The sequence below is a fragment of the Saimiri boliviensis genome, chromosome 9, assembly GCF_048565385.1.
Source record: "Saimiri boliviensis isolate mSaiBol1 chromosome 9, mSaiBol1.pri, whole genome shotgun sequence".
Lineage (NCBI taxonomy): Eukaryota > Metazoa > Chordata > Mammalia > Primates > Cebidae > Saimiri > Saimiri boliviensis.
In genome coordinates this window covers 37,016,254-37,035,315 of record NC_133457.1, presented here as the reverse complement: position 1 = coordinate 37,035,315, position 19,062 = coordinate 37,016,254, and the positions used below count along the sequence as shown (strand labels likewise).

Genomic DNA, 19,062 nt, shown 5'->3' with positions numbered 1-19,062 from the left:
AATATGTTTGGGGGATTGTGATAGTAAATGATTTGAGGTATATTACCTAATAAAAAGAATTTTTACATCCCTGTGAGCATTTAGGGTTTACTGACTTCACATTTGATGACTTCTCACTGATCAACAGCCAGAATGAGTGACTTCAGAACTGTGTCAAGATGCATTTTCTATGTCATTGTATATGACCATCCTGTTAAAAGAGGTTGAATGTGCAAAACAGTGGAATGTTCAACCTGTGGCATTTTTCCTGTCTATGCCTCATATAAAATCACTGATATTTAAAACATTTCTGAAAGTTTACATGTGAAAATGTGTTACTACTGAGGACTTGGAGCTTAAAGCTGATAAGTGGGCAGGCTTTTGCTTTTTACTTTATATACTTTTGTGCTCTTTGAATTTTCTACCAAGAGCATCTGTTGCTTTCATTAACAAAATAACAATAAAAAAAAACTAGTTTACACAAAAAGCAAACAAAAGCACTGCTTTTATGAGTAAGACATAACTGTGCTGCAGTTACACGATGGCACTGTGATTAATTTGTCCATATATTAATTGTTGCATGTTAATAAGTTTAAGACGTTTTCGCTAGGCTTTCTTGGGGAGTAGATATAAACACAATGTGGTATTTTCCATGGCCTTAAGGAAGGACCTTGTTTTTAAAGAGAAGAAATGGGTGCATATAAAGATTTTTCAGTGTGTGTCTACAGAAGCATGGGAGAGCCTTAGTGTTTTCTATAGTCAGACTTTCAGGCATTATGATAAAAAAAAAAAAAAACGCTTTCTGGATGTTTGGTATTTCTTTTCATATGCTGGAATTTCAAGGCTTGTTGCTATATTGACTTTGCACATTTGTCTCCACTATCAGATAAGCCATGTGTTCTGCCCATCGAGTCCCTCAGCCTGCAGAGCTCTTCCCTGGGTTTCCTTTCGTCATAGGGTCCATTGTACAGCTTGGCTCCTACCCCATAATGACCTCAGAGCTTTCACTCCAGGGCCATTTCTGAAAAAAAGCATGGCTATTTTTTCCTGTTTTAGATTTCTTGTTTCCTTTGTCTCTATTTTCACCTTTGCAAATTGGACTTTCAACCAAGGAACTAATAGAAATGATATATATATTTTTTTCCTTAAATGGGTGGATATTTGGTCACCTGATACCTAGATGTCATTCCAGGTGCTTAATGTGTGTTGATATTCTGATAATGTAAACCAAAGTTTTTTTTCTTTAGGAAAAAATTAACATGGACAATGCATACTGTGTAGGAGGTCAAGATAATAAAAGGTTAATTTGCTGTTTCGAGGTTTAAAAAGAACACATAGAGGCATTTGATACTAATTACACATTCCAGGTAGATTTGAGAGAGCTTTCCTTCCTTAGTACACCCAACAGTTATAATGCTACTATGCTGCATACCATAAACAAACACCTTACGGGGGGGGGGGGGGGAAACCTTTGCATTTTGCTGTTTGTATGGAGACTGATCACTTTATTGGCCATTTATCTATAAGCTGAATCACTCAACTTGTCAATATGATGATAACTAAATTATTGCTGGTAACTGCATGAGTTTGTCAAGGATGTAGTCAAATGCTATTAAATAGTATTTAATGAGCCTTCTGAAAAACTAAACTTAAAGACATTCAAATTTATTTTAGAGTGGAGAAAATTTTTCAAACTATACCAACTAGTCTTTTCCAGAGTAAACCCCTCTGAAACTTTCTTTGTAATTTTTAGAAAATAATTTGGCAGTCTGAATTGAGAGACTTAAAAATAGTTATATTCTTTGTCCCTATAATACCACTTATGAAAAGCTATCCTCAGGAAACAATCAAAAATGTGATAAAAGATTTAATAAGTAGGATGCTCATTACAATATAATTATATAGGGAAATAAAAGGAAATAATACAAATGTCTAATATTAGATAATGGTTAAATATATCATCTCTGTATTACAAGTCTATGCTGTCATTAAAAATCATGTGCATTTCTAAAAGTATATATATATATAAAATTTCACACGAATTTTATACAAAGTCACTTTAGCTAACTTATCTCAACTTTTTAAAATGCACATACACAAACAGAAGATAAAAGACTGGTACATGATAACTAATATTAATATTTTGATATACCTCTAGTTTGTGGAACTCGAGTTTTTTTCCTTAAAATTTTTTCAATTTCTCTTATGACCTAATCGATCATTTCTAATGTATGATTTATTTGATTTTTTAAAAATCATTTGCCGGTTTTCTTGTTTTGCTATCTTTCCTTGACGCCAGTACCAAACTTGAAAGCCAACTAAAACAAGGAATTGTAAAGATGATGAGAAATCACAGGGAAGGCTAGCCCCTTGCCCCCATATTAACTTGATTTTTACAGATATAAGAATAATATGTATCATTCCCCAAAATACTTCAAAATAAACAAGCAGAAAGCAAAAAAAAAAAAAAAAGGAAAAAAGGTAGGATTTCTTGGAGCCTTATACCTTGCTTAATTTAAACTGTGGTTAAAGTATGATTTCACCTTTCAGAAATCATGAAGCTTCAAGTGAAGGTATTTGTCAGTGCCTACCTTTTACAAGTGATAGAGAAAAACTAGTCCACTTAGCTCCTTTCAGAGTCTCTGAACCTCAAAGGCAGGCATATAGTGCTGTAGTAGTAGTGAGAAGGTAAAAAATTTAGCACAGTATCTGAAATGTGTTACAGGTTTAATACAAACAGGTTCTTCTACTAGAATAGTAAATATGTTTATATTATTAATGCATGTTTTCTCTCATAAATTTAAATGCTTTATAATTAAGAGTACATTTTATGAAATTTTAGCTGTATTTGGAGGAAATACAGCTACCCTTACTGCCTACTCAAGCTGTAAGATCTTATAAAACTATCTAATAAGTGTTTAATTATGACTGGCAAGGTGTTACTAAATGTATGAGGTTATACTGTATAAAAGTTCTACCCCATTTAATGGTGAATAGCAACCCTAGAGTCAAAGCTATTAGTTGAAGTTCCCTTCCTAATGTTGCCACATTTTTAATCATATATATACCCGTGGGTGCATGTGCATGTGTGTGTATGTGTGTGTTTATAAGATATGAAGGGATGGGCATATTTAATTGTCCTATCTTTTCTAGCTTCTATGGAGAGACTATATTAAATAATAATTCTAACAGCCCAATGACTTTCTGAAAAGATGGATATTTCTAAAATGTTCACATATGTCCCATTTCTGTGCTTCCTCTAGAAACATGACATAGATGGGTCTCAGCTTGCCAAAGATATTCTGAGAAGCACCATATTTTCTGAATCTTTGCCTGCTATTGCTAAGCCCTACTACTGGGGCCAAATCTCTTAAATTTTCCATTATTTCCTGAACACCTAATACTCAATGCTGAAACAAGCTACCTATGCCTGGCTTTTTTATCTTCCCAATCAACATAAACTACTTGAATATTACTGAATAGGTTAAAATAGTATTTGGACCCATTCAGCTTCCACCTCTAAAACACCAGCTACCTATCACAGAAAATATTAACCAACAGTGAATTTGGAATGCCTCCAGAGAATCAGGATGAGAATCAATCTCCTACTGACTTCTTAGGCACTCATCAACTAAACTAGCCCTACTAATGCTTCTCAGTGTCACTGAAGAAGCTGCATAGAAAAAAAAAAATGGTATAAAATCAACTGTTAGGATAAAGAAGTTTCCATAATCACCTACATATTTGTTCATTGTTCCCTAGGACATTTTTTTTCTTTGCCCTCCTCCCAATTATGCCATCTTCAGATCCCACTTATGTCATTTGCAGCTGTAGTGGAGAGCGTTTATGCTAACTATATTGCAAAGGAAATGACCACAAATAAGCCCCTGTGAAGCATCACAGTCTTTACACTGGAGCAGTTTTCTGGCTCCACGTTTCAGTTCCTCCAATCTTCCTGTGAAATGCTGACTTTTTCCTTTCTCTAATGTGTTGAAATATGAACTTTTTAATAAGAATACATATGAATATGGATGTTGAAAATAGGCACTCTAGGTTGTAAAAATGAATAATTTTCATATTGGATGTAGTAAAACGTAATCATTTTGAAGAAGGGAAATGTGGCTAGAAACCTGTTTAATTTATTTATTGTCCATTACTTAATATAATGTGACCTGCAGTGACCTCGAGTGCCCTTCGCAACATGTTTTCCTCATTAATATTTAGTGGTTCTGAAAAGCTGGCCTGTGACTCAGAAGTTAAGAATCATTTATTTAATGGTTGCAGAATGGACAGTCTAATACACAAAAGTAGAAAGCAGAAACTACTACCAAATATCTCTAAATCAGAAAGGCAGAAAGAACACAAGTGATTATAAAAGAAAATATCACAGACAAAAAACACATTATCAAGTGAAACAAAAAAAAAGAATACTTATCAACTCTAATCAAAAAGAAATATTGAGCCAAATCTTGAGAGAAAACTGCCATTATGAACAGTATGTAACTACAGTGATCTCAAGAAAAAAACCCACAAATGTTAACAGTTGACAATTAGAGTTATATGAATGATGAGTGAAGACATGAAGATGTCATTTTTTTTCTTAAAAAGAAGCAGTTATCTATCGTGTATATTCTTGGGCTATGAGTCCATCCCTCATCTTCTTGGTCCTTTGTTTATATAGCCCACCAGCATGGGCTTTATTATTCTAATACAGATTTGTTTTTCAAAATCATTAAGATCTTTATACTATTACTCTCTCTTTGAACCTAAAATACATAGCCAAGAAAGCTTGTTTGTATTCTGTTTAGAAAGTGGGTATTTAATTAGTGCCACTTCTGTAAACACACGTTTATACTAATTACACTTGTTACACATCACCTCCAGCTATACCTTTGGCCACTAAATGACTCTTCCTCATCAGGTATCATTTATGTCTTGTTAGTATCAAGAGGAAATGAAATGAAGTCATACTCATTTAATTTCCCCTCAGGACTCTAAAGTTTAGTTACTATATTGATGGTGCTTGTTTGTAACGTGGAGCATTAGGGAAAAAATGAATAATTTAACAACATTATATAAAGTGATGAAAGGAGGTTGCTGCAGTCTGCTGTATCATGTATATACTTCTATCATAATGCTGGGAAAAAAACACACTAAAATACGGCATCGAACTTTGTTACTGTACTGTTTCTTGAGGGTATATACCAGCTAAGACTTTTTTTCCCCCCGTCCTACATTTTTCTCTTCCTCCCTTCTTTCCTCCCTCCCTTTCTTCCTTCCTTTCAATACTCCTGACAGGTACTAAGCACAAAACCATGCTAGAAGCCCGGAATGGAAGTGGCACTATCAAAGCCTTTCCCAGGGCAGGAGTGAAAGGCAAAGGACCTGTTAGTAAAGGAAACACAGGCCTCCAAAACAAGACTTTTCACTGTGAAATCTGTGATGTGCACGTCAACTCGGAAACACAACTTAAACAGGTAAGCAGGACGTGTTCCAGGAACGAAAACCAACAGGGGACACCCTCACAAGCAGGATGTGTGCGTTTTTCTTCTTGTTTCTGTCTTTCTGTCCCGTCTGCCCATCTATTCATCCATTTCTCCATTTACCCATCTATTAACCCACTTATCTTCTATTCACTGTCCTGATTTATTTTTATGCTTATTTTAGTTGCTTGAGGAAATACTAAAATGTAACGGATTCTGCAACCTTTCACGAATTGTTGGCAGTGAGTTCTTACTATTCTTGTATATGAAGAGTGGGTGGAGAAGGGCTATCAGATCTTTTCTCCACCAGAATTTCCACTCAAAAGGGTTGATTTTCTTTAAAGGTCAACTTGCAGTATTCCATTTTTATTTACATGCTACAACTAATTTTACACTGTGCTATTCTTTTATTTTATGTGTTTTATTACATGGTGTTGTGCGGTGTGTTTAGCTCTTGCAGCCACCTGCTAAAGGGATGACTAATCGTGCTGTATTCATTTTTACTATGAACAGCCTTCCAAAGAGATCATTTATACATTGCCAACTAAAGGTCCAGCCTTCATGTTGTATTTTCTTTTTTTACCTATGTACAATATTTTGCTGATTTTATGCACCTTAGCTATTTATCTTTAGAATTTAAGGGTTTGACATTTGACTGTACAAATGTGAGGATAAACATTAGTATGGAAATACATTCGCTCCTTCTTGGGCATCTTTGTTTATTTGCATGTAAAATTCCTTTAGACATTCCTTTCCTTTGTAAATGCTCTTCTAAAAAAAGAGATGTGTGCAGTGTTAAGAAGAAAAACTAGGAGAAAAGACACTTTTATTTGTTTAAAAATATACTAAAATGGATAGCAAAAACATATATTGGAGAGCATAAAATATATATCCTCAAGGCATCAGAGTCCCAGGACAAAAGTGCATGACCTTTTATTTTTGTCTTTCTGAAACTTGCATGAAATAATCCGTATCCTTCCCCGGGTTAAAGCAATATTTGTGAGAGGTTTTTTTGCAGATGACTTTTTAAAAACTGTCATTTTTAATTACTTTTAATAGCACATTAGCAGTAGAAGGCACAAAGACAGAGCTGCTGGGAAGCCCCCGAAACCTAAATACAGTCCTTACAACAAACTACAGAAAACAGCACATCCACTGGGGGTGAGTGTCACTTTGCAAGGGTACAACCGCTATTCCCAAATGAAATTATTGGTTTCTTGATTTCTCCTGACATTCTGCCACCTTTAACCATAGCCAAGTACCTTTTACCTTTTTTAGTTAAGCTCAGGTTTATCATAGGTCATAGGGAAAAGAGAAAAGCCAAACTCTCTCTTTTTTTTTTTTAAATTATAGTTTAAGTTCTGAGGTACATGTGCAGAACATGCAGGTTTGTTACATAGGTATACACGTGTCATGGTGGTTTGCCACATCGATCACCCTGTCATCTACATTAGCTATTTCTCCTAATGCTCTCCCTCCCCTATCCCCCCACCTCCTATTTCCCTCCTCTCTAGCCCCCAACACCCTCTCCCCTAACAAGCCCCGGTGTGTGATATTCCCCTCCCTGTGTCCATGTGTTCTCATTAGCCAACTCTTTTAAGTCAAGTAAGCAATCCCATGAAATCTGGTCTTGACTTACGTAGGTATTTTGGAAAGAAGGTCAGCAAAAAACAAATTCTTGTAGATCTTTTTAATATGTTTAAGAGCAAAGTATTGGTATTGTTGTACCCTCAACAATTTTGGATTTTGAATAACAGTCTCAAAGATGTAGGTTATTTTATTTAATTACTCATTCAAGGACACTCCATAAAGCCCAAGGAAATATTTTGTAGGAATTTCCTCTCCCCGTGACTACAAATAAGCTTTTTATATTAGTAAGTATACTATTATAATGTCCTGACCTGGACATTTTCGTAGGACTTTAGAGGAAATCTGTGAAACCTCCTAATATTGTAGATTAATACTGATGAACATGTAAGAACAACTGATCTATACTATAAGCTGAACTGTGCATTTTAAACATTTATTCAAAGTAGATCTTATTACTATTTGGTGCTGTTGTGTGCAGCCAACACATGAAAACATAACTAAAAGAAAACTGCAATTATCTATTATGAGACCCCCGTACAAGCTGACCTGTTTGTTTAGTAACATTGCCCATTTTTGTTCAAATGAAGTAATTTTAATTTTTTATCCTGAAACTTTGCTGAAGTTGTTTATGAGCTTCAGGATCTTTTGGGCCAAGACTGTGGATTTTTCCAGTTATAAGATCATTTTGTCTGCCAACAGGGATAGTTTGACCTCCTCTTTCCTATCTGGAAGCCCTTTATGCTCTTCTCTTGCCCGATTTTCCTGGCCAGGACTTTCAATACTATGTTGAATGGAAGTGGTGAGAGAGGGTACCTTGTCCTGTGTCAATTTTCAAGGGTAATGCTTTCAGCTTTTTCCCATTTAGTATGATGTTGGCTGTGGGTTTGTCATACATAGCTCTTATTATTTTGAGATATGTTCCCTCAATACCTAGTTTATTGAGAGCTTTATCATGAAGAGGTGTTGAATTTTATTGAAAGCCTTTTCTGCATCCATTGAGATAATCTTGTATTTTTTGTCTTTAGTTCTGTCTATGTGATGAATCACATTTACTGATTTGTGTATGTCGAACCAACCTCTCATCCCAGAGATAAAGCCTAGTTCTTTGTGGTGGACAAGTTTTTTTTGTTTGTTTGTTTTTGTTTTGAGACGGAGTTTTGCTCTTGTTACCCAGGCTGGAGTGCAATGGCGCGATCTCGGCTCACCGCAACCTCCGCCTCCTGGGTTCAGGCAATTCTCCTGCCTCATCCTCCTGAGTAGCTGGGATTACAGGCACGCGCCACCATGCCCAGCTAATTTTTTGTGTTTTTAGTAGAGACGGGGTTTCACCATGTTGACCAAGATGGTCTCGATCTCTTGACCTCGTGATCCACCCGCCTCGGCCTCCCAAAGTGCTGGGATTACAGGCTTGAGCCACCGCGCCCGGCCGGTGGACAAGTTTTTTGATGTGCTGCTGGATTTGGTTTGCCAGCATCTTGCTGAGTTTTGCATCGATGTTCATCAAGAATACTGGCCTGAAGTTTTCTTTTTTGTTGTGTCTCTGCCAGGTTTTGGTATCAGAATGATGCTGGCCTCATAGGATAAGTTAAGGAGAAGTTTCTTCTCAATTTTGGGGGATGAAATAATCTGTACAACAAACCCCCATGACCCAAGTTTACTTATATAACAAACATGTATATGTACCCTTGAATTTAAAATAAATGTATAAAAAGTGAATTTATTTTACTCTTCTATAAAGATAAAATTTTAGCTGCAATTAGGAGGTGAAGAATTCTTCACAGTGGTTATAATTCAGCACCACTAGTCATAACCCTGAATGCTATCTCTGTCCAGCATAGATGCAGATTTTGACAAGCAAGTGAATGGTTCTTAAATAAACAGTCTAGTCAAAATTGTGTTGCTATTAGTATACAAACCCTCCTTCTTAGCTATCACTATGTTAACGACCCCACAAATGGGAACATTCTCTCAGGGAGAACAGGTATACTATTGATATTATTAGGTTTTGTAGAGAAGGATTGAGAATATGTGGTTACTATTTACACACAAAAAAAGTGGAACTTGTCAAAATTTAGGAAAGACAAGTTTTGTTTTGTCTTTTTTTACTTCTTTATTGAATGCGGAGTTGTGTTGTTTTTATTTCTTTTGAATAGTACCTCATGCAATTGGAAACAACATTCTCTATGTAACCCAGGTTACACACTTGGATAGATGAATGGCATTTGACAGCATTAAAAATCTCTTTAAAAATATATGCTCTTTAACCGTTAATGTATATGTAAAGGGTGATCAAAAAATTCTATATTTTCTCATGATGAATACTTTTAAAGTGTAATTTTCGACAAACATAAAATAAAATAAGGTTGCTGAGTACTTTTCAGAAGAAATTTTCAGTATACTTGGTTGGCCATTTTCAAGTATCTTCCAACTCTTCCAAAGGGAAAATGTTCTATGCTTCCCATTTTCTTTGCTATCAGTTCACAAGGGTGGAGCTTTTTTCATTATAGTTGTTTACTGCTATATTTTAAAAGCTCCCTACCATTTTGGGTTTTAAGTTCAAATTCCAAAACTGTTGTTCTTTTACAATATTTTTTCTCCCTTGCAGGTAAAATTAGTATTTTCAAAAGAACCTTCAAAGCCATTGGCTCCACGAATTCTACCAAATCCTCTAGCAGCTGCAGCAGCTGCAGCAGCGGTGGCAGTGAGCTCCCCCTTCAGTCTTCGAACTGCTCCAGCAGCAGCACTGTTCCAGACTTCGGCGCTTCCTCCAGCACTCCTGCGGCCAGCTCCTGGACCCATTCGAACCGCCCATACTCCTGTGCTGTTTGCTCCTTACTAAATTCCAAATAGGAGTAATTGTACTGCAATAATTTTACAAAAAACAAACAAAACAAAACAAAACAAAAGAGAACTATGCAGTGTTTATTTATAGTTTAAAGTATATCTGAAGAGCCAGGACTTTTGATAGTGAATTGAAAAGGTTACAAAAAAGGGAGTGGGGGGTGGGGGGAGGGAGGGAGTGATATTTTCTCCAAATTAAAGCATTCCTCTTGAACGTTGATTGTTTTAGAAGTGATCTCCAGCATTGATTTGTAGTGGTATCTAGAACTTCTGAAGCCTCTGTGACTGTGCTTTTGGGCACTATTTCCCTCTGCATTGTCTTTTCTGCTTTATGAAACAACTGTACATTGTCTAAGGGCATTAACTGGTTCCAATGTATATACAATAATTTACTCTGTAGATTAAAATAATACAAAAAAGGAAAAAAACAAAAAACAAACAAACAAACAAAACAAAAGCAACACTGTGAATAGTACTACCCATGCTGGTCCTCTTGCTATGACAGCAATTACTGGGTATTTACCCCAACAAAAGTAGATACAGTAGATGTCTTGTAAAACAATAGTGCTGTGTCTCAATCTATGCCACTAGGTTTTAAAGAATTGCAAAGGTAGAATGAACAACTATTTCATACCAATAAGCAGTCAAAAAACAAACATACATCAGATGGTGTCATGGAGGTCTCCCTGGTCAGCATTCTCCCCTCCTATATAGTTTAAAGATATAATAGAGCTGAGCTTAGAGATGGGGGAGGCATTAATAAAGGTAATTTCTTACAAAGTACTAACTTCCCACCCTGAAGATATATTGCTGGAAACAGGGAAGTATTTATAATGAATCTACATCTGAAAACAAATAAACCCATGCATCATGGGTGTTAAGAAAGAAATCAGTACAACTCTTCTGTTTCAAGGGTGAAGGATTATAATCTAGAATGATAATGCAAAGTCAAGATCTTTCATGTTAGTACATATCCAATAAAGAGAGAGAACATTGCATCTCTGCAGTATCCCCTATCACACCAATAGGGTTGTTTCTTAGGCAAAGGTTTCTGCTTTAAGTATGATGGTAGAATTAAGCATTAGCTATTTTTATCAGTTTTTCTTGTTTTTTTAGATTTCCTGCTGACATGATATAAACAATTAATATATATTTAAATCTTAATAACAACAGGAAATATGAATCTTGGTTAATTGCACACCAGTGACATAGTGTTAAAAAATACTGGTAAGTTCCACTTAACAATTATTTCTCCAGTGGAGCTGTGAAATACTGACAGCCTTTGATATTCACCATCAGGCTGAAAGAAGTTGATGTTTTACCTTTAAAACAAGATTTATCAGGGGTATATATAAATATATGTATATTGTATATATGTTAGAAAGATTAAGAGAATAACTTATAAAAAGAAAATCTATATAAAATAATTATATAACCATCCGATGTTACATGTTATCATTTAATTGGTAACAAATGGCATAAAAATAGCTGTGCCTTTAATTTGTGATAAAGGCTATTTACTTTTTCCCATAGAAAGCTAACATATACCTATCAATATGTTGGGATTTGATGCAGTCAGTCTGTTGCGTTAATAGGAACAATGACATTCAAACTTAAAATAATGGCCAAACATACATGATTTAGGTTTAAATAAAAAAAAAACTATTTTTGAAAAGGTTTTGTAAAGATTATTTAAAAATATAGGGAAGGACTGGGTGTGGCCTTCCTGAAACTGCTCTCAAAGTGTTGTAACCCTTGGAGAGGAATAAAGAATCAAGTGGAAACCATTTGAGACATAGGTATTTGGCATTTATCATTTTATATTTAAGAAACACCCATAGCGTGCTTGGTGCTCAACATTAAACATGGTTTTTGGAGTTCTTCTCTACCATCTAGCTATAGACATTTGTCATATAAATCAATCTTTAAAGCATTTGGCTTTATGTATCTTTTGTTAAACAACCAACAACAAAAAAAAAAACCAAAGGAAGAAGGAAGAAGGAAGGAAGGAAGGAAGGAAGGAAGAAGGAAGACATTACCAGCATCTCTATTCTCTGGTTTTAGTGAGTGTTTTCTTTCTCACCTACAGACCCTGCTAGTTCAGCCAGGTGGATAGTTGCAGGCAAGTTTGTTGTTTGGGGCTCTGAACCGGCTTCTAACTGTTTTGAACTTTAGTTTGTCTTTTCTGCTATGTCAAATATATTGATTTTCCATAGTCATCCTGAATCCCTATCCAACAACCTTTACAACAGATAGAGCCTCGCTTTCTGTTAGAGAACTTAGTGTTAATTAATGCAATCTCACTAAATTGTGCTTTTGCTGTTCTTTCCCATTTTCACGAAAGTGAATGAATGAGCCAGTCCATTAGAAATCAGGGCCTGTGGGATACACAGGGTCCTGGATCACAAGGCATTACTAACTTTAATGATTTGCTGGGAACAAACAAATCAGCCATATTTTCTCCATCAGCCATATGAGGAAACTCAGAAATACCCGGATCCCTTCTGCCTCACTTCGCTATGGAACCATTTTTGTTTAAATGGTCTTTTAAATTGGAGTTGTAAGCATCAGTTGTCTTTTACTCACTACCTAATAAAGGATGAAGCCTAACCACAGAACTTATAGTGGATTCTCTGTGAGTTGTTTCCCCACACTCCATATATTTATCAACACCAGATTAACATCCATTATAGTTCAGGCTGCCATAAAGCTGTATATTTCCCCTTAGGGAACTTTTTTCATGAATAAAGATCCACAATTTAGATTGGTCAGCAGTGTGCTGTGAAAATCCCTGAGGGTGGTCTGACTTTATGGTTATACATCCCTTCCATGCATCACACCCACGGCAAGGAAAGTGATGGAGAAAGCAGCTCTGATTCATTTGAAACAAATATAAATGCATTGCAGGAGCCAAATGCCTCTGGAAAAAGCATTGTTGCACCTCAACCAGATCATCCAGACAAATGGGAAACAGTCACTGGGGAGGTACTATATTTCTCTCATGAGAAAACAGGCGATTACACATGATAAATTGCTCCTCTCACTGGACCTAAACTTTGAAGAATACTTGTTTTATTCACATAAGCAAACATAGTTGGCTTTTTGCAATTTATATCACTACTGCCTCATTTGAAAGGATTTCTATCTTTAGGTACTATTGGGCTTCACCTGATCTATTGCAGTAATTCACTGCCATTATCATCAGAGATGAAATTTGTTTTTTTTCTAAAGGTCCTACATATTTTATTGCCAAGAAACTAGTTAGCAAAAATAGTGTTTACATGTATTTGAAAATTGCAGATCATAAAAGACTTAACAATGAAAAGACAGCAGAAGTTTCAAAATGGAATCAAAGTGGCTGTGCCTATTTGAGTTTCTAAGGCACAAACCAACACATAGTAGACATGAGCATTAAATATCACTTATTACAATTAAATTTTAAGTTAATATCTTTGTCTTTGTACCTATGTAATGTTTCAATTGTTCTGAAGAAATCAGATCACAAATCTAAAAGATAACTAAGGTGGTATGTAGGCCTCCTTATTTAAATCTGAATTGATATAGAAAATTACCTTTCTATACATAAGCATGGATGACATTGTATTAATAACTATGTGTGCACCCAAAAACAGAATAAAGTGGTGGGGAAAGCAATGAGGAGCCTTAAAGAAGCCAGAGCCTACTGCAGACTTTGTCCCTGACCAACAGGGTAATTTAGTCAACTCATGCCTTGCCCTTAATTTCTTCTTTGGTAAAATAGATGACCGTGATTAACAGCTAAGCTGATTTAATATATCAGCACTAGAGGAGCACTGCTTTTATCCTCTCAGGAATAAAAATTCTTTATTTGAGTGACCAATACAGCTACTCACATACTTGCATGTGTCCAGAAAAATATTCTGTATTCCTTTCCGTCCTGAATGTAAACCACATTGGTAGGTCATTCATCTGCTCAACCAGAATGTACATTTCACCAACTAATATTGGAGTAGTTGCTAATTCACTTAGTACTCACTTATTATGACTCCACTTATGCCAACATCACATAAAATATGCTATTTCTATTTTCCCAGTCGAGAATGTAATAAATTCTGAACAAAACCAACCCTGAAAAGGTCAATAGAAAGTTGGCAGTGGGGGTGTGGAAGGGAACAACAATTTAAACACATCATCCTTATTTATTTTGTTGCTCTTTCTCTCTTCAATGGGAAGGGATCCCGACTAAGCCATAACTAATTCTGTCCTTAGTTTGCATGGTCATCTTATTAAGACCAATTCTTCCACAGACAAGTATATCAGTTAGGCATTCCTATCACTGTTACAAAAATTATTTAAACTGAGTCTGAAAAGGGAAAGTTTTACCTAACTTTTGCTGTTTTCTATTTTTATTTTTTTTCCTAAATGGGGAGATTTATCTCTGGCGCATCTCTTGTGTTTTTGTCCAGTATGCTTCAGTAACTTAGTAACTAGAGCAGCTATTATCAGGAAATGAAATGGATCATTTCTATAGCAGGTCTCCATTGTCTACATAGTATTTCTGAGAGTGGTATCAGGGTGTTCAGTGAAGGATGGATATGTTGACATGTCATGCTCATGTGGCCCAAAGGTTGTTACTGCCAAGAATGGACTTACAGCTTACCAGAATGTGAATGGTGATGAAAGGCAGGTTCTGCTCTGAAAAAATATCTTATGTGTTATTCTATTAGAAGTTCACTTAGGTCATGAAGAGTCACAGAGTTTAAAGAATTCTCTGGTTGGGTCATCATTGTTCAGATGTCAAAAGACTGAACATTACCTTCAGTTTTAGAGTCTTCTCTTTCCTTATCTCAGTGATGGAAACTCATCCTTCCTTGGTGCCTAAGTTGACTGTAGAAACTGCTAAAGTGTATTTGTCAAACAAAGTAAAATCTGATTATTAATAGGTATGATTTGGTAGAGTAACTTAAATTTTGGTTAACTAAGACAGCAGAGAATGGGGTCATGTTATTTTCAAGACTGGCAACTCATCTCTAAAGGCAATTTTTAAAGGTAGGGCTAAAATGCTTTGTGAGGAAAGAAGTATAATTAAAAATAAGGAATAGTACGGTGACGTGTTCTAAGGTTAATGCTTATATATACACACATGCACATACAGAATTGTAAAAATAGGAGTCTTAGTACCTGTCATCCTTTCACAAAGTCATGGTAAAATCATTTTATTCTCAATGATTAGGTTGGTTTTACTTTAGGAAAAGGAACTCCAATTTCACACCTGGGAATCTTAATTATTTTAGGGCATTGGAGGGGTTGGGAAGTAGACATAATGGTAAGGTACTATGCTCTCTAGCAAGGTTATTATGCTAACAGTTTGAGTTGGGTAATGGAATTGTCTCATTTCACATCAGCTACTGACTTTGAGTATAGAAATCAAACCCTTATAAAATCTTCCTCAAATCCAAGTAGTCTGCAGGACATGGTATAACAACATTAAGGAAAATTAGCAGAGTGAGCCTTAATTGGAAGCCCAGATTGTATTTTTGCCAGTATAACAACTATTATTTTGAAAGTCTCTCAGTAATAGGATTGTTCAACATAAATCTATTGAGAAACGATGATGTCAGAGAGTTTTGAAGCTATACTGAAAGTGTGTTGAATTTTATTAGCCAAAATAATAATGTGGGTTCTATTAGACGTTTGTCAACCCAAGTTAATACACATTATTGCATAATTCCAGTATGGGATGCTAGGGCTAGGGGCAACTAATATTGGATAAAGACCCTTCATGAGATGCTTTATTTCTCTCATGACGTTATGCTAACATTAGTAGAGATGAAAAAGAAATTAAGTTTGTGAGGTACTGGAAAGTTTAACTTTTATCAAATAGTAAGAAGAATTCTGTTTGATGGCATCTGGTTTTTAAATGAATTATAGAAAAATATGTGGAAGTACTGGATGTTGGAGAAAAAGCCTTGTGGCCAAGGGATCTGGGCACAAGATCGAGCACCACAGAACAGTGAGCCCGGCTGTCGGCTTCACTACCAATCAACTATGAGGAAACTGGGCCAATTCACTTGACATTTTGATGATTCTCTCTGATAAAAATAGGGATAATGACTGATTACAGAAATGTGCTTCTAAAAAAAGCTGAATTTAGCAAAAGCAAGTCATTTGCTACTCAAAATAGATCCAAAATCTAAGCCATATTTCTATAAATTTCAATAAAATTGTTTTAAAATGTGAATTATAGTTACAGTGTTTATATTACTAAATATTTAAAATGGAACTGACCTGATGCCAAAGCTACATCATCCTTAGCTATATTGGCTGTCTGTTTATCCTGAAAAAAGGTTGGAGTGTTTTTAAAAATACATTTTTAAATCTGCACATGGAGGTATATGCAAAGAACATTGTTTATTTGGGGAATTTTTTTTTCATAGTTACTTTCATTTATTTCATCAGCTGAAATCTTATGTCAGTTTCAACTAAGGTCTCCTTACTTAACTTTAGTCAATAATTTCTTCTCATAATATTTAATTCACTGGAATTTTACAATAAATTTTAAATTGACTCCTAAGAGTGGTTAGTTGAGGAAAATTTAATATTATCCAATGTGCCATGAAATATTCAGCTCTCACAAAAACTGGATGTTTGGCTATTTTTAAATGGTTATTCTTTACAATAGAACTACAAACAGACTGTGTCAAATAAATTGATAAGTCTGTCTATTTACTAACATGAGCCAAGTTGAACTTTAGAGATCTAAAAATAATTAATCCACATGCATTTAGTGACTATAAGTCGAAGGCAATATTCTTTTGATAACCAAATTTATTAAAAACTTTGGCATTAATGTTCGCAAACATGAGCATTCTTTTGAAATTAAAAATAGACTATGATTTGCCCTGCAAAAAAAAAAAAGGAAAAATATTCATGTGATTTTTCTCCTCTCATATTCTTATGACCTAAAAAATATAACTAGAGTTTTGTCTAATATCAATCTTTCGGCAAAGGATCACATAAGGTTTTACCTGCTAACAAGAATACCTCATTTGAAAGAGCATTTCTACAAGCATTGGAGGGAGGTACAGTTGACATGGTCAATTTGATTTCACAAAAACTAACAAAGCTGGGGGACAAAGCGCTGACTTGAGTATAAACACTAGTCACATCGATGTGAAATTCTGAATCATCGGTCAGCCACAGTGATGTCGCCATGGTGTCAAACTTGCCTGTTCCATCTTTATCTGTATATCTGGAAGTCTGACTTGAGCACCAGAAGCCAAAATGCTCAGAATGCTAATTTGTGTCAGCTTATTGGCCCATGTGTTCAGTAAACAAATTTGCTTTTTACATCTTGTCAAATCATACTGAATAAACCTTTCATCAGAGGTTCTACGTATCCCCAGGTGGGCTTGGAAACTTGAGATGGAATTTTATTTTGTTTTACATTATGATAGCTGAATGATGATTCTATATGTTATTGTTATATTTGTTTTATTAAAAACCCAAAGAACTATTATACCAGTAAAGTATTATTTTTTTCTTGAAAAATGTAATAATAATAATTAAGGCAATTCACACAGTTTGTTTTTGTCAGTCTTCTGCTTTAAGTCATGTGATAACATCTCTCCAAACATCAATTTCTCACCCTATATGACATGATAAAATCTCCCATAAGCCAATAATTTCCCCCACTAGAAAATGAAGCTTCTTTCAATATTATTGACTCAGAAATGTAAAATATAGCACAGTTTATCTTGTCTGTGGTACTGTACTAAGTTAAACTTGCAGCTGTGAATATATTAATATTTATTTTTATCAGGAATTCTTTAAGATGAACCTTTCAGTTTCAATAAAGGAAAGACACTAGTGATATTTTTATGTGATGAACGCTCTCTGGTTCCTTTAGCAACTCTAGGATCATCCTTAGCCACTATCTCCTCTCTCTTTGACAATATCAAAACTGTCCAAGTAAATGTAACATTGCCGGTGGTATCAGGAAATTGGTTTATGTCCTTATTCTTCACTTGGTTTGTGGAATCAGAATGATTGCTTATTTTCCTCTCTTCCGTAGATAATCCATAGGCAATGTATTCAATTTGGGGAAATCTTTTTCATCTTGGTTTAAGTTTGAAGGCTCTAAGGAAGAGGAATATTAGGACAAATTATGTATTCGGTATGTTCTACTGTTTGTAATATTCGCCGGTTCGAGAGTTATGATAAACCTATATAACGCAACTGTTCCAAGTGCCAAGTAAGAATTGTAGTGACTCACAGAACACATGTCCCATGACTATTTATCGAAAGAAATGTGTTGATTAAAGAAAAAAAGTAAAAAATTTTATTTTCATTCAGTTCTGAATGATGCTTGTTCCGTGACCTTCTTTCTCCCTTGCTAAACAAGGTAAGCATTCTCATACTTTAACTGGCCACTTAGAGCATTTCAGTTAAATACAAGGCAAAAAAATCACGTTACCCATAACTTTGAATCCTTGTGGTTGGCCTTTGCTAAAATAAAATTTTAGTGAAGACAAGAGATTGCAAGATGATAGTCTATGTTTCCATAGGGCAGAAATTTTTTAAAAATTTTTTGGCTAGTTCCCAAATATCTTTGAAAAAAGTGTTTTTAAAATGAGAATTTCTATAATTTATTTTCTATGTACTACTAAAGACTGATAAAGCCTGGTGGATAGAGAAGATCCAAACTTGAACCTTTGGAAAAATCATTTATCTACATTTAAAATTCTATAAGCCCATAAAAGCATGTTAACATCAACACATGGAAAGAAAATGTGGTGTTGCAATAAGTTCTCATTCATGTTCAAGAACAACAGGAGACACAAAGGATGTGCACCAACAAAGATTTTCTTCAACTCTCTCTGAATATACCACGAATACTTAACAAAAATGAAAGGGCATCATATTGAAATTCAAAGCCATGACTATTCAGCAAAAATGATTGTAAAAAAAATTATTACCCATACAGTATATACTTGCTGCCAAATTGAGAATTATCATTGCTAAATTATTTTAGTCTATATAGACAGGTCAAAATAATTTATCAGGCACATTAAGTAATAGCTTTAATTATATATCAACTCAGAGCAGATGAATATGAAAGATAGCAGCAGCATTTTTCTATGCCTATCATTTATTACCAGAACCACATTTAAATCAAGGTGAATCTTAC

At 35.0% G+C, this 19,062-nt stretch overlaps 1 protein-coding gene across 3 annotated transcripts in view; it reads left to right on the top strand.

The window, feature by feature from the left end:
• Positions 1-18,234, top strand: part of ZNF385D (zinc finger protein 385D) — a 912,123-nt gene extending 893,889 nt beyond the window's left edge. For all 3 annotated transcript variants that reach the window (XM_010335636.3, XM_003924917.2, XM_074405719.1), the window contains 3 exons: positions 5,278-5,456; positions 6,522-6,623; positions 9,658-18,234. In XM_010335636.3, coding sequence (XP_010333938.2) covers positions 5,278-5,456; positions 6,522-6,623; positions 9,658-9,891 — 515 coding nt within the window. In that variant the 3' untranslated portion in view covers positions 9,892-18,234. The remainder of the gene's footprint in view (positions 1-5,277; positions 5,457-6,521; positions 6,624-9,657) is intronic.
• Positions 18,235-19,062: the final 828 nt, after the last annotated feature.